This window comes from Octopus sinensis, linkage group LG12 (genome assembly GCF_006345805.1).
Source record: "Octopus sinensis linkage group LG12, ASM634580v1, whole genome shotgun sequence".
Taxonomy (NCBI): domain Eukaryota; kingdom Metazoa; phylum Mollusca; class Cephalopoda; order Octopoda; family Octopodidae; genus Octopus; species Octopus sinensis.
This window is the reverse complement of record NC_043008.1, coordinates 39,364,004-39,379,003: the sequence shown is the minus strand read 5'-3', so window position 1 is coordinate 39,379,003 and position 15,000 is coordinate 39,364,004. Positions and strand designations below refer to the sequence as shown.

The 15,000-nt window shown below is 35.5% G+C and overlaps 1 protein-coding gene across 1 annotated transcript in view; it reads left to right on the top strand.

Annotated features, from left to right (window-relative positions):
- Positions 1–1,749: 1,749 nt before the first annotated feature.
- The window catches only part of LOC115217892 (4-nitrophenylphosphatase), a 166,142-nt gene continuing 152,891 nt past the window's right edge, over positions 1,750–15,000 (top strand). The window contains exons 1-2 of the mRNA XM_029787611.2: positions 1,750–1,844; positions 1,954–2,275. Coding sequence (XP_029643471.1) covers positions 1,797–1,844; positions 1,954–2,275 — 370 coding nt within the window. The 5' untranslated portion in view covers positions 1,750–1,796. The remainder of the gene's footprint in view (positions 1,845–1,953; positions 2,276–15,000) is intronic.

Here is a 15,000-nt window from a genome sequence, read left to right as displayed (position 1 = left end):
ACACACATCCACGCTATAATTATATAACTGAGATGGCATCTGCAACATGGGTACACGCTTTCATCTTTCAATCTCTCCAATCATTACAATAGGGTATACACATGATGGCTCTTCATGCTAGAGAGAACAGCAAAAATATTCACTCATGTTATGCACACGTGCGCGAGCGCGCGTGCGTGTATTCTGTATAGGCATGTATATACATGCATACACACATACACACGTATATGTGTGTATATGTGTGCAGTGTTTGATATATATATATATATATATATATATATACATATATATATATATACATATATATATATGTATATGTATGTGCGCACATATATATATATGTATGTGTATGTGCGTGTGTATTTGTGTTTGTATGTGTGTGTGTACGGAAATGTGTTTATGTATGTGAAAGAAGGGTACGCTCACATATGAATATCTATGTATGTGCGAATATGTTTGCTTATGCGTTCATGATCGCACCTGTATGGTTTCATATATTCACACATTTATATATACACTCTCTCACATATATATACACACACACATACATATACATACACACAAACATACATATATATAAATATATATACATATATATATATATTATATATATACATACATATGTGTGTGTATAGATATACCTATGTATATATATTAACATATGTGTAGCTGTGGAAGGATGTATATACGTGAATATGTGTATATACGCATGTGTATGTTTGTTAGTCTCCGTAAATGTATTGCTTGCGTTTTTGTGTAAGTATGACTAAGTATGTAAGACTGTATCTGTGCACGGTTTCTTATATTGAACATTTCCATGTGTGGCTGTTAAACTGTCGGGTAATAATTTCATGAGTGTTCAACTATATATCGCACATATTTATCCTTCACCCTCTGAGAGGCCTTCTATAGAAATACGACGGCAAGCGAGAGAAATTTAGAAAATTAAATGGCAGCAATTGAGAAAGTGGCAGAAAGAGAGACGGGAAAGAGATGAGGGAAAGAAAGATAGCGATAAGATAGGTGAAAGAGAGAGTAAGAGACAGAGAACAATACAAATGGGGGTGACGACAAAAAGAAATTGTTTGACTGACGATAGCATCAGATTGAAAATATGTACTGAATACAAAAGCATATTTTAAATGCCTCAGTAAAAGTGATTAGATTCAGTGGGTATATGAAATTCAGCTGCCTCACTGCTCATCGATGTTTATAAAAGAAGAACAGTGATTTTGCAGCTTTAAATAATGATGGATTTATGCTAATATAGGTCGATTCATGATTATTCTCGCAAACACGGGGAGAGAGCTTATGCAACACACATCCACGCTATAATTATATAACTGAGATGGCATCTGCAACATGGGTACACGCTTTCATCTTTCAATCTCTCCAATCATTACAATAGGGTATACACATGATGGCTCTTCATGCTAGAGAGAACAGCAAAAATATTCACTCATGTTATGCACACGTGCGCGAGCGCGCGTGCGTGTATTCTGTATAGGCATGTATATACATGCATACACACATACACACGTATATGTGTGTATATGTGTGCAGTGTTTGATATATATATATATATATATATATATATATATATGTGTGTGTGTGTGTGTCTGTATGTGTGTGTATATACGTATGTATATGTGAGCGTGTGTGTACATATGTATATATGTATGTATACTAAATACGTAATATATTCTTTCATTCTTTTTCACTTGTTTCAACCATTTGACTACGGTCATGCTGCAGCAACAACTTTAGTCCAAATATAATGACTGGATGGCAACCACATGAATTATCTCCTTGCACATGTTGATACATTTCTTTTCGACTGCGATGAACTGCTTACCTCCCTTGCATGCAATCTTTTCACTCGGGTACTATTAGATCCAACACCATATGGAAATCGGTGTTGATTCAAAGTCAGTGAACAGCAATGACAAAACCGGTGTTTTATGGAGACATTTGGAACCTATCCCTGGAGCATCAGATACTGTTAAAAAGTTGAAGAAACTGGGAAAGAATGTGTTATTTGTAACCAATAATAGTACCAAATCTAGAAAAGCTTATTGTATTAAATTCTCACAGTTAGGTTTTGAAGTAAAAGAGAGTGAAATCATCAGTACAGCTTATGTTGCAGCATTGTACCTTCATGAATGCAACTTCAAAGGCAAAGTTTATCTTGTTGGCTCTAAAGGTATAGCTGATGAACTTGATAATTTTGGCATTCAGCATACAGAAGTTGGGATTGGAAGTCCACCTGAAGATTGTCGATCAAGACAAGAAACGATTGTAGTGGCGGTTTTTTTGACTATTTATTAAAATTTGATGTATTGATTAAGTCTTTCCTTGTTTGTTTTGCAAAATAGTGGTTTTGTCTCTAATAATATTTTATAATATTTTACTATAAAATTGGATTTCATCCTAAATCTGATTTTTTTCCCTGTAAATTTGGATTTATTCCCTAATATTTATTATTATATATATATATATATATATATATATAGAAATTCGGGGTGAGTACTTGATAATTATAAGCACCTGTGTATACCGTTTGGTGGTGTAGGTGGTGGAGTAAATTGATCAAAATAAAAACATGATGCGAAGGATTCAGCGGTACATATGTTTCGGGCCTTTATTAGACAGATTTATAACAATGCATAATGTATGTCTGTGGCCTTCTTCAGCCGCGCACAACAGCTTCCACAAGGACATGTGTTACATCAAAAATTCTTGGTTGGGGATGCAAATCCTTTCTTCTAGAAGAAAGAGATGGACGCTTCAATTCTATGCTGCTGCCGCATTATGTCGTACGCGAATGAGAGGATTTGCATCCCCAACCAAGAATTTTTGATGTAACACATGTCCTTGTGGAAGCTGTTGTGCGCGGCTGAAGAAGGCCACAGACATACATTATGCATTGTTATAAATCTGTCTAATAAAGGCCCGAAACATATGTACCGCTGAATCCTTCGCATCATGTTTTTATTTTGATCAATTATATATATATATATATATATATATATATATATATATAATATATATATATATATATACATGCAATATACAATATATATACACCATTTCAAACAATATATATATATGTATATGTATATATATATGTATGTACGTATGTATTATGCATATGTATTTGTATATATACCAGACTACGTGCGTAAGCATGCATTCACATATAGCTTTATACACACATACGTGTGTGCATGCGTGCGCCGAGTGTGTGTGAATTTACATATCAGAATCTTATATCATTATGAGCCCCATATTCAGCAAATGATCAAGCACACATAAACATGCAGTTTATTAAACCAAACACAAAATATTGTTTTGAATAAGCCGCACCATACAACGCGGAGTAATCAACTGTGAAAAACCTTAGTTGTTCTATTCTTGTTATGTATGTATATGCTGTATGTACGTATGTATGTATTTAAACATATGCTTGTATACCCTCACAGAAATTTGCATATATATATATGCATACGTGTATGTATGCATATATGAGTATAAAGACATATATGCATATATATATATATATATATATATATATATATTATATATATATATATATATATATATACATACGAGCGCGCTCAGTACGTATGCACGTAGGCACTTATGTTCGTTTATGTGTGAGTGTCTGTGTGTGTATGAAGTTTTCTTGTCTTATATTTCAATCCTTTTGATTGTTAATACTTTATTAATTTCAAATACACTGATTATAGCATTGAATAACTAATGATGCATTGAAAACAAGGGGTATTGAAGTCGCGAACAATGTCTTGGACAATCAAAGCCGGCTTCTGTCAGACATCTTTCTTCCACATCATTAATCGGCGCTTGTAATTGATCGAAATCTTATTATCCTAAGAAACACAAGGGTCAGATACATAATTGCAAGAAAGGAAAATTATATTCAGATGCAATTGAAGAATGCTGTTCATTATTTTCGAAAATTTACTAGAAATATTCTATGGCTTCTGTTAAACTCACTGTAATTTGATTTACATTTAAAGCTAAATCCACTCAGACTGCAGTAATCTACTTACTGTAGGGTTTGTAGTTTCGCTTGTAAATGCGTGCTTTCTCTTTGCTTTTACTGAAGTCGACAGTCCGTCTCCTGTTTAAGTTTTCACCATTAGTAATGTTTTTTGTAAGTTTTGCAATATGTCGTACTCACTCCTATGAATGCATATATATATATAATTTGATTGCATGTACAGTCTAGTGTGAAACTTGTTCTGAAGCATGTAACTTATGGTTTTCCATCACGGTAAATCTGTCTTTTTAGTTATGACGTCTCGTACTTTTAGCTGTTGTTATTGTTGTTGTTTTTGTTGGAATTACGGTTGCTGGAACATTTTATTCTTTTGCCACAGGAATGTGTCCTGCAGAAATTTGAATTCTTTACTGCTTCACATCTAAATACACGTCCAGTCAACATTTGGTAATTCTAACTTTTGGCACAAGTCCGGCCACTTTAAGGACATGTGGAAATCGATTACATCTACCCCAATGCTCAACTGGTATTTATTCTATCGCACCCCAAATGACGGAAGGAAAAGTCGACATCGGTAGGATGCGAACTCAGAACATAATCCGGAAGAAACGCAGCTAAGCATTTTCTTTGATTCGCTAGCAAATTCTCAAAGTTTGTCTACACCAAATTATACACCGGCATATTTCATGTAGCAGTATATATCCACCTGTGGAGGCGCAATTGCCCAGCGGTTAGGACAGCGAACTCGCGGTCGTAGGATCGCGGTTTCGATTCCCAGACCGGGCGTTATGAGTGTCTATTGAGCGAAAACACATGAAGCTCCACGAGGCTCCGGCAGGGTGGTGGGGGTGGCGAACCCTGCTGTACTCTTTTTCCACAACTTGCTCTCACTCTTTCTTCCTGTTTCTGTTGTACCTGTATTTCAAAGGGCCAGCCTTGTCACACTCTGTATCAAGCTGAATCTCCCCGAGAACTAAGTGTCTGTGAAGTGCTCGGCCACTTGCACGTTAATTTCCGTAACCGACGGAATGCCACGATATATCCACCTATTTTGATGGGATTTAAAGATTTGTTACTATTTCTAGCATGTCAAACGATACATTGAAGCTTTGATGTTAGAATAAAGTTATTATTATTCATTCCGTTTAGTATATGACAGCCACTATCGTTACCAAAAATGATATGCATGACTTTATTTATTGAACAACAACGGAGGTTAAATATTTCTCATTTCAACTCATATATGTGCATACCAGAGACAACTTCCTGGTATACCACGTAGGTATGCACTTATAATGCTTGGTTTAATATAGATGACTGTTGCTAGTAACAACTTCTTTAAAATCTATGTTATAAAGATAAAGCAGAATAACATCAATTATTATCTTGAAAATAATTATGCAATTTATCATGTGACGCCAAGAAGACTTCGGCCTTCTGGACGTCACGATTTTATATTAAAAAAACAGTTTTATCCAGCTGTTTATATTAGACAAATGAAAGATTGCGTAACGTCAGATTTCTAAAACTGCACTCATTTGTCCCTATTGACCTCAGTTTGAACATATTGGATTAATATTTTGTAACAGTCTGCGCTACCATTACATGTTTTAAGTAGTGGTACTTATGAAGAATTCACACGTGGAATGAAGTTGTTACAACATTCGAAAGCATATATGTTGCTTTTACTGACATTCTTTTCTAATTAGTCATCTAATTCAAAAGAAGTAATCGTTTCGATTTCGTTTTTTAGCATGTGGTCTCTCATGAATAGTCTTACATTTTATTCAAACGGGATGAAACCTTAACTATGTTGCCTTTCCTAAGCATATGTTACTGTATTATCCGTATTTTCGAATGCGACCTGTTTCTATCTAAAACCATAAAGTACGGTTGGGTCTATATTTGGATGTTATTTCTTAAAAAACTGTGGCCCGGTGGATGCTCACTTTTCAGAGAGTATTTTTGAAAAACTGCTCAACCTGCCATGCAATGGGACTGAACCCAGAACCATGTGGTTGGGAAGCGAGCTTCTTACTGCCCAGTCGCACCTGCGCCTATATTGTCCACTATTTTTGTGCATGTTCATATAGTTGGATGAATATCATTCCGTTCATAAGAAATCAAAGTAAAAACGATTATAGGAATACGATGTGAAGTTTTACGAATCGATTATCTCTATGCATAATCGCAATGTTGAGAAAAATTATTTGTTATATTAGCTGATGTCATATGTGTAGAGGAGAAGAATTGTCTAAAGGAGTAACTTGACTCGACGAAATTACTATTAGTTATCGATAAAATGAATATAAAGTATAACCTGGGTAGATGCAAAATTGCAAGCTATAAGAAAGGAATTGAATATGAATATACCCGTGAATTTTTTGTATCCAATTTAAAACTCTCCATCTATTTTATGATTTATATTCGATAATAAAACTTGTCTACACCCGGTTAAGTCACCTCTCCATAGAAAATTCTAATTTTAGCGCAAGGCCAGCATTTTTGAGGAGAGCGGGTAACTTCATTTCCTTGACCCGAGTACATAAGCGGTACTTATCTTATCGATCTTAAAAGGATGAAAGATAAGGCTAACCTCAGCAGAATTGCAGCTCAGAATGTAATGAGTCGGTAGAAATTCCGCAATGATTGTTTTTCGACACCCAATCAATTCCACTAGCTCAACAAAGATTTTTAATATTACGCACTGCTTATACGTTATATGTTTGTGTGTCTGTGTTTGCCCCCACCCCAAAAAAAAATTGCTTGACAACCGATGCTGGTGTGTTTACGTCCCCGTAACTTAGCGGTTCGCCAAAAGAGACCGATATAAGAAGTACTAGACTTCCAAAGAATAATTCCCGGGGTCGATTTGCACAACTAAAGGCGGTGCTCCAGCATGGCCGAAGTCAAATGACTCAAACAAGTAAAAGAGTATGACAATTAAATGTTTGTTAGACTCGGCTAGGTTCACACGAACTGTGTACCCTGTTGCGTTAACGAACAAGTTACGTCACAAGATTAAATTTAAATATTTAACATGGAGCTAATTAACTGGAAACATGGAATAAACATAGTTCTCACATGTGAACTATTAATAATTGATTCGGAAACTCGAATTGTCGGTATAAAAATGTTGTAAATACAAATTATGTAAAGAAACCCTCTTAGAAGAGAACCATGCTGATTAGACGCCGAATTACTTAAGATGTTAATATTGAATATATATAATAATATTTCGGCATTATTCGTTGAATTTTCGAATAAAATTGTTTATCTTCAAAGCAAGGTAGTTATGAATATTTGATAAATCTCCCTTTGTAAATATTTTCTGTTGAAAATATTTCAATACCCAACTGCTTTTTTGTTTTCTTTATATTTAATTCAGTTTCTATTAAGTTATTATTTTCTTGTTTCTCTCTTCAATTTAACACATCCTGGCATATTTAGAATTCTCTATAACTCTCGTCTAATACTTACGAAACTCATAAATTAGGCATAAACTCTCAGATCACAACTAGAGACTTTCAGTACAGTTTTGAAGAATTAATTCTGATCTTTGCACTGAAAATAAAATACATAATATATGTGAATGTCACCAAAAGCAGTTTGTTTTAAAGATAGTAATTCATAACGCAACTTTACGTTCAGAATTCAAATTTACATCGGGGTCGACAGCCGTTCATGCTTCAGTGGTTGATAAAATTTTCAGAATTTAAGATATATAACCAATATATATATATATCCTAGTTGTAGGAGTGGCTGTGTGTTAAGTAGCTTGCTTACGAACCACATGGTTCCGGGTTCAGTCCCACTGCGTTGCAGCTTATGCAAGTGTGTTCTACTATAGCCTCGGGCCGACCAAAGCCTTGTGAGTGGATTTGGTAGACGGAAACTGTAAGAAGCCTGTCGTATATGTGTATATGTATATGTGCGTGTGTGTGTGTGTGTGTATGTTTGTGTGTATGTGTTTGTCACACACACCCCAACATCGCTTGACAACCGATGCTGGTGTGTCTCCATCCCCGTAACTTAGCGGTTCGGCAAAAGAAACCGATAGAACAAGTACTACGCTTACAAAGAATAAGTCCTGGAGTCTATTTGCTCGACTAAAGGCGGTGCTCCAGCATGGAAACAAGTAAAAGAGTAAAAGAGTATATATATGTATAGTTGTAGCCTCACGCAGAATCTGTGTTTTTGAATCAGTATTAGAAATATGGAAAACAATCAATTATGTCTTGCGTGTTAATTAATGTTTATACGTTACCCCCTCAATGTTTGTTAAGACAACAGTCGTTTTGACATTAGATGTTTTGAATATTGCATGTCTGTATCATCAGAACGTGGAGGATCAAATGAATATGACATTGAATAAGCCAAGATGCGAGAACAATCGCATTCTGTCGTTGGCACTGGTTTGTTTATTTGCTTAGGAAGTTTGCTGGTTCCGCTGCATGAAACTCGCTAAAAGAAGTACACGAGATAAACTGTAAGAGTTCCGGAACAATGAGCGAATGAATCCATATACACCACATTCAGCAACGAATAAAATTATCTAAAATATGTTATATGAAATATCTCTAACTTAATTCAAATTAGATAGAACGAAAGACGAAGAACTCTTTTGTGGTCAAAAATACTTTCAGTCAGATACATAAGGCAACATAAAATATATACACTCTGACTCCTGTTCTAAACAGAAAAGAATAATGCGTCGGTGACAAGATCGCAGCGTCAGGGAAGAAAATAAAGGTCAGTCGTCTTCATTGGTTAAAATGTCTCTTCTCTCCTTGTTCATACCAGCTCAAACATACACTATTATTTTTGTACCAACAATAGGTGCATTTGAAAAAAAGATATGGTTCTTATGCATTATTTCCTCTAAAAAAAATAGAGATAACATTCCTTCCAAATCTAATGAATAGCCCTTTGGAAGATTCAGCTAAATTTTCTATGTTGACTGAAAGACCTGAGGTGAATCGGTCTAAGATTCATTTGCAGTGTTTTTTGCAAATACAACGTTCTACATTCCATAAGCGTGTAGAAAGATATAGTCAACTAAATATATTGTGGACCAGACAGTCCTAACAACTTGAGCGCATTTCTTGTTCAGAAACGCTTATGATAATCTACATGGATTCATAAAAAAATTAACAGAAAAACTGGAAAGATGAAACAAATTTGAACTTTTTATTCACAACTAAATATATTGTGGACCAGACAGTCCTAACAACATGAGCTCCGTGAACTATGAAATAATGTGTTTCACCTCATCACACTTCGATAGGGGAAACATTTTGTCAATAAAACCCTTCTTTGTCAAAAAATCCCTGTCATTCCTAAAAGATATTTTTTAATACATTCTACAGACTGCTCGAAGCTTACTAGCTTTCAACACCTGTGTCCTTGGATCTTACCTTTACTTATAATCACATGCATACAATCACACACACACACACATATAAGTATGGACATGCTCGCTTACGCGAATACTATGAACGTTTTAACTCCCTTAGCTTTACTCCCTCCCCTCAGCAGTTATTCGAATAGCTCTTTTGTCTTAATAACGGTCAATCATACAGTAATTCCCATTTGTTTAACGGTCATTTTCATAGTATTTTTTCGATGGCCGGATAACTGAAGAGATGGCGGCGTGGACTTTCCGCCCCGACATACGAAACTCGGAGTTTTATCATGGCTACCAAATAATTGTCACATTATATTTACAGATAAATTCCTCTCTATTTACATAATACCGAGGTCTCTTTCATTCTTTTGTTATATTACCTTTTCTATCAATATATAGTAGAGACGCGTGGGTTAGTGGTTAGGGTATCAGCACCATGATGGTAAGAATGTGGTTTCGATTCCTGGACCGTGCGATGCGTTGTGTTATTGAGCAAAATAATTCATTTCATGTTGCTCCAGTCCACTCAGCTGACAAAAATGAGTAACGCTGCGATGGACTGGCATCCTGTCCTGCTGGGGAACACATACGCCATAGAAACCGGGCTCATGAGCCTGACTAGGCTTTAAAAAGGGCGCATTTATTTTTTATCAATATATTTACAAATACAATATTTTGCTTCATTCAATCTTTTACTACTCTGAGTTTTAGCTGTGGGTAACACGACTGAATGGCCTGGGCACTCACATTTGGGACACCAGAGTAGCAAGAAGCTGATTCGATCAAAATAAAATATATAGTTAATCTCTGGTATGGCGTTTAGTACTCATGTTTTCGGCTATTAAAAATAAACGAGTATATGTGTATGTATGTGTTTGTGCATCTGCGGTGTATACACACATATAGATAGATACATACACACACACACTCATATACATACATACACACACACACTCATATACATACATACACACATGCATACATACATACATACATACATACATACATACATACATACATACATACACATATATATATATATAATTACGCATGTATACAATACAATATGTTTAAAAGTCATACTTTTGTTTGTTCTCTCTTCTACCATGATTCATTTACGTCATCCAGTTGTTATTTGTAATAATATTTCATCTCCAGCAAACTACGTGGCCATGTACATCTTTTTTTATTTCAGCAGGTGACATTAAAAAATATTATGTTTTATTGTGTTCCCTGTCTTTTTTATATTGTGTAACATAGTCTTGTCTAACATTAATATAAATGTCCAATTTTGAATTTTGGTTGTCCGGAAAATTCGTGCCGATTTATAGTAGCTTAAATTTCGATTTATTTTAGAACATGTTTGAGTCCATAAAATAGGATTTGACTACACCTCCATTTAGAGCATAGTTTAAGCTATCTTTTCGTGGAAGAAGGTTTATGTTCCTATAACCTGTGTTAATTCTGTAACCCTTTAAAATGGAAGATAAGAAAGTTCATTTTCGACACTTGTTGCATTGGGAATCAGACAAAATTTGCTGCAGCTCGGCTGGGATGTGTTACCCCACCCTCCATATTCACCAGATATTGCTCCTTCGGATTTCCACTTATTCAGATGTCTGCAGAATAGTCTTAATAGTAAAATTTTCAATTCCTTGGATGACGTAAAAAGATACGTTGATGAATTCATTGCCATGAAACCGCCTCAGTTCAGGGAAGAGGGTATTTTCAATTTAAAGGAAAGATGGAGACGCATTGTGCAACACAGTGGTTCATATTTGGTTGATTAAAAATGTAATGGCAAATATTTATTGACCTTTTTCTTTCTTTTAAAAATCGGCACGAACTTTCCGGACAACCCAATATTTCTCACAAAGCATTTTTCCCGGTATTCTAAATATTCTGGTACTTATCTCTATGTTTGATATTATTTTTATATCTCTATATTTTCTATTTAAGCACTTTTTGCTTTACATGAGATTCTAATTCTCAATCTTTCGACGATCTTCTTTTAGTCTATGCTGTAGCGTCTTTGCATCTCTTACAATGGAAGATTGCTGAAGGCCATAGTATATCTTAGAATTTTGCAAGGATCTCCTGGAAGACTATTTGTTGTATACAGGCCAAAATGGCACCTAAAATTTCATCAGATTCATCTGTCATGGTCGTATCCGTTTGCCCCTTTTATTCTCGTTTAGAAATGAATTTATAAAGACGAACTAAGTGCATGTAGGAACGTCCGTGAGAAATAGAGTAATTGGCCAGGTTGACCTCGTTTAGATCGATCGTTCCTCGTATATACTTCATGTAGAGAAAATCGAGGGAATACTGCCTGTGTTCAGTTGCAGTTTCAAGAGAATATTCTGAAGATTCCGGTTTCTCTCGTCGCCCGGGGTATAAAGAGTGCAGAAAAGGTTTTGTTATCACTGTGAGTATATTTGAATAAATGAGAAAGTATTGAAACGGAAGAGTGAGAATTGGCGTGAATAGGGAATGCCGAAAGCTTTGTGGAAACGTAGTTAGACGTCTGTGCTTAATTAAACGAAGGCTAACAATTTGAGAGGCAAGAGAATTAGAAAGGTGATGATACATGTCTCGAAATAAATAACTTTTAGGCGTAAGTTGTGAGTTTAAGAAGCGTATACAAGGAGCTAATACACCAAAAGCAATAATTATCACAGATAAAGATGCCCGTACACCTTACAACAATACCAGATAAAACTGTTGCAATTGTTATATATTAGTTTTGATTCTGCATAAACTGAGTGAAATGGGGAAATATAGAGAAATAAAAATTAAAGTGTAAGACGATACTATCCTCACATAAAACTATATGCATTCACTTGGTTGTTTACATTGCACATAATTTTCTTTCAGATCTTGTCATAATTCTGTGATGTTAACATCCATTTAGTATCTTGCCGACCACGATATGACAAATCCAAAACTCGTACGCAAATAAAATAAGCAGGTGATAAGTATTAGTGAAATTTCGTATAACCTCAGACATGTAATTACTGGTATCAATGATTCTGTGTTGTGTAATCGTAACACGAACTAATGTTCCTTCTCGAGCCATACCAGGCTCATAAGGGCCAGTTTCCCGGTTTCAGTGGCGTAGAAATTCCCCACCTGGACGGGACGCCGGTCCGTCGCAGGATTACTCATTCTTGCCAGCTGAGTAGACTGGAGCAACGTAAAATGAAGTGTTTTGCTCAAGAACACAACGCATTGCTCGGTCCAGGAATCGAAACCACAACCTTACGATCATGTGTTCAACACCCTAGTCACTAAACCACGCGCCTCCACTAACACTAAATAATTGTTTTACAAAAGTGGACGGTCGGCTCAATATCTCTAGTGTACAGATGTAACCAGCTAAAATGACCATAGTATATCCAAAAGTGATTTGATAAAATTACATATTAAATGGTAGGAATTTATACTGCTCGAATCAATAAGTTTGCAAAGTGAAATGCGTTTCCTTGTCGAAGTAGAAATCTCCTGGATGTTAAACATTTGCCTCCCCAAAGCATTTTCATATGTTTCCCTTAAACATCAAAGTTTGCTTTTAAGATATTTTAGTTAGCCCTTGTTTCATTCGTTCTGAGTAATATAAAACTTTTTCATGAGCCCCAAGTCACTCTATTGGTCAGGAAAGGTTGGAAATGTATATCATATCTGATACACGAATGCCTGGAAAATATGTTCTATGCATCACATCTTGTAGACAGGACGGAAAATATAAAGAAACAATAAACCTGGGAAATGCAAATTCCATATATTTCACATATGTGAAAATCGTGAGGAATTGGGAAATACTCTGAGAAGGGAATCAAAACGGTATCGGATTTTCAGCATCCAGTCGCGTTAACTTCTCTTGCCACAACGCTCAAAAGGTTTGAGGAAAAAATAAGTTATTCTTATAGGTGAGCTAGTCAAGGAATTGCGGGAAAAAAAAATATAGTCAAACGTATATAATTCATTGCGTGTAATCCTGCTTAGGTTATTGAACTCATGGTGGCAAAAGACAAACAAAGTTAAGCCAGCATTAGAATGTACAGCATCTGTATGCAATATTAACATTCGTAAGATCAAATTATATATACTTTATTGCAAAGGTTCATATATATCTATTCAATTATAAACGAAACTTAGGAATAGAGTTTCATCTAATTTTATTCTAGTGCGATACTCTAGTAATTATAATTGTCTTTAAAGTTAATCACCTTCCGAGAGTAACTCTAAAATCTCCATTTCATATTTCATCCTTGAAATATCTCACATTTAGTTAACCAAACGTCAATTAATCCTGGCACATGACAGTTTCTCTTGGTATTGTTCCTGATTCATAACATTAATTCTCAACGTGATTCTTTATTGAGATATGTTAAATCAGTAATTCGAGTAAACGGTATCATAATTAAATAAGGCTTAGTGTAGAGGATCAAATTGCTTATATAATTCTCGACGAGGTTTTAGTTAACAGAACTATGGAGTCGTTTAGTCAGTATTGTCTTGGATATTTCATTAGACAGGACTCGAAATTTTATCATACAAATGCAATGTAATAATCTTTATGATAACTTTATTTCTCTTCACTGCTACAAGTTTATTTCTATCTAGAGAAGTTATCACGTATATCGAGGATTGGATTAGTTCTTACCAATTACATGCAACATATGTATGCCTGTATGTATGTAAATATACACACATGCATACATATATACATATATATACATACATACAGACGTATATGTGTATGTATAAATGATATATATATATATATATATATATATATATATATATATATATATATATATATAGGCGTAGGAGTGGCTGTGTGATAAGTAGCTTGCTTACGAATCACATGGTTCCGGGTTCAGTCTCACTGTGTGGCACCTTGGGCAACTGTCTTCTACTATAGCCTCAGGCCGACCAAATCCTTGTGAGTGGATTTGGTAGACGGAAACCGAAAGAAGCTCGTCGTATCTATGTGTGCGTGTATATGTTTGCGTGTCTGTGTTTCTGTGTTTGTCCCCCCAACATCGCTTAACAACCGATGCTGGTGCGTTTACATCCCCCGTCGCTTAGCGGTTCGGCAAAAGAGACCGATAGAATAAGTACTAAGCTTCCAAAGAATAAGTCCTGCGGTCGATTTGCTCGATTGAAGGCGTTGCTCCAGCATGGCCACGGTCAAATGACTGAAATACGTAAAAGAGTAAAAGCGAGAGTATATATCCGTATGCATGCGTGCACACACAAGTACACACGAACATACACACACACACATATATATATTTATATAATGTGTGTACTTGTGTATATGTATTCGCTCTGCGTAATAGTATGCCTAAAGTCGTCGACGATCGAGAACCTCCACCAACTTCATTCTACACACAACTCAGCACGTTTTTTCCATCGGATTTCCTCTACTCGACTGGTAAGGCCATCGCGTGTCATCTCTCTCTCTCTCTCTCTCTCTCTCTCTCTCTCTCTCTCTCTCTCTGTTTCACTATCTCTCTTTCTTTCTTTCTCTCACTCTCTCTCTCTTTCGTTCCCTCTTCCT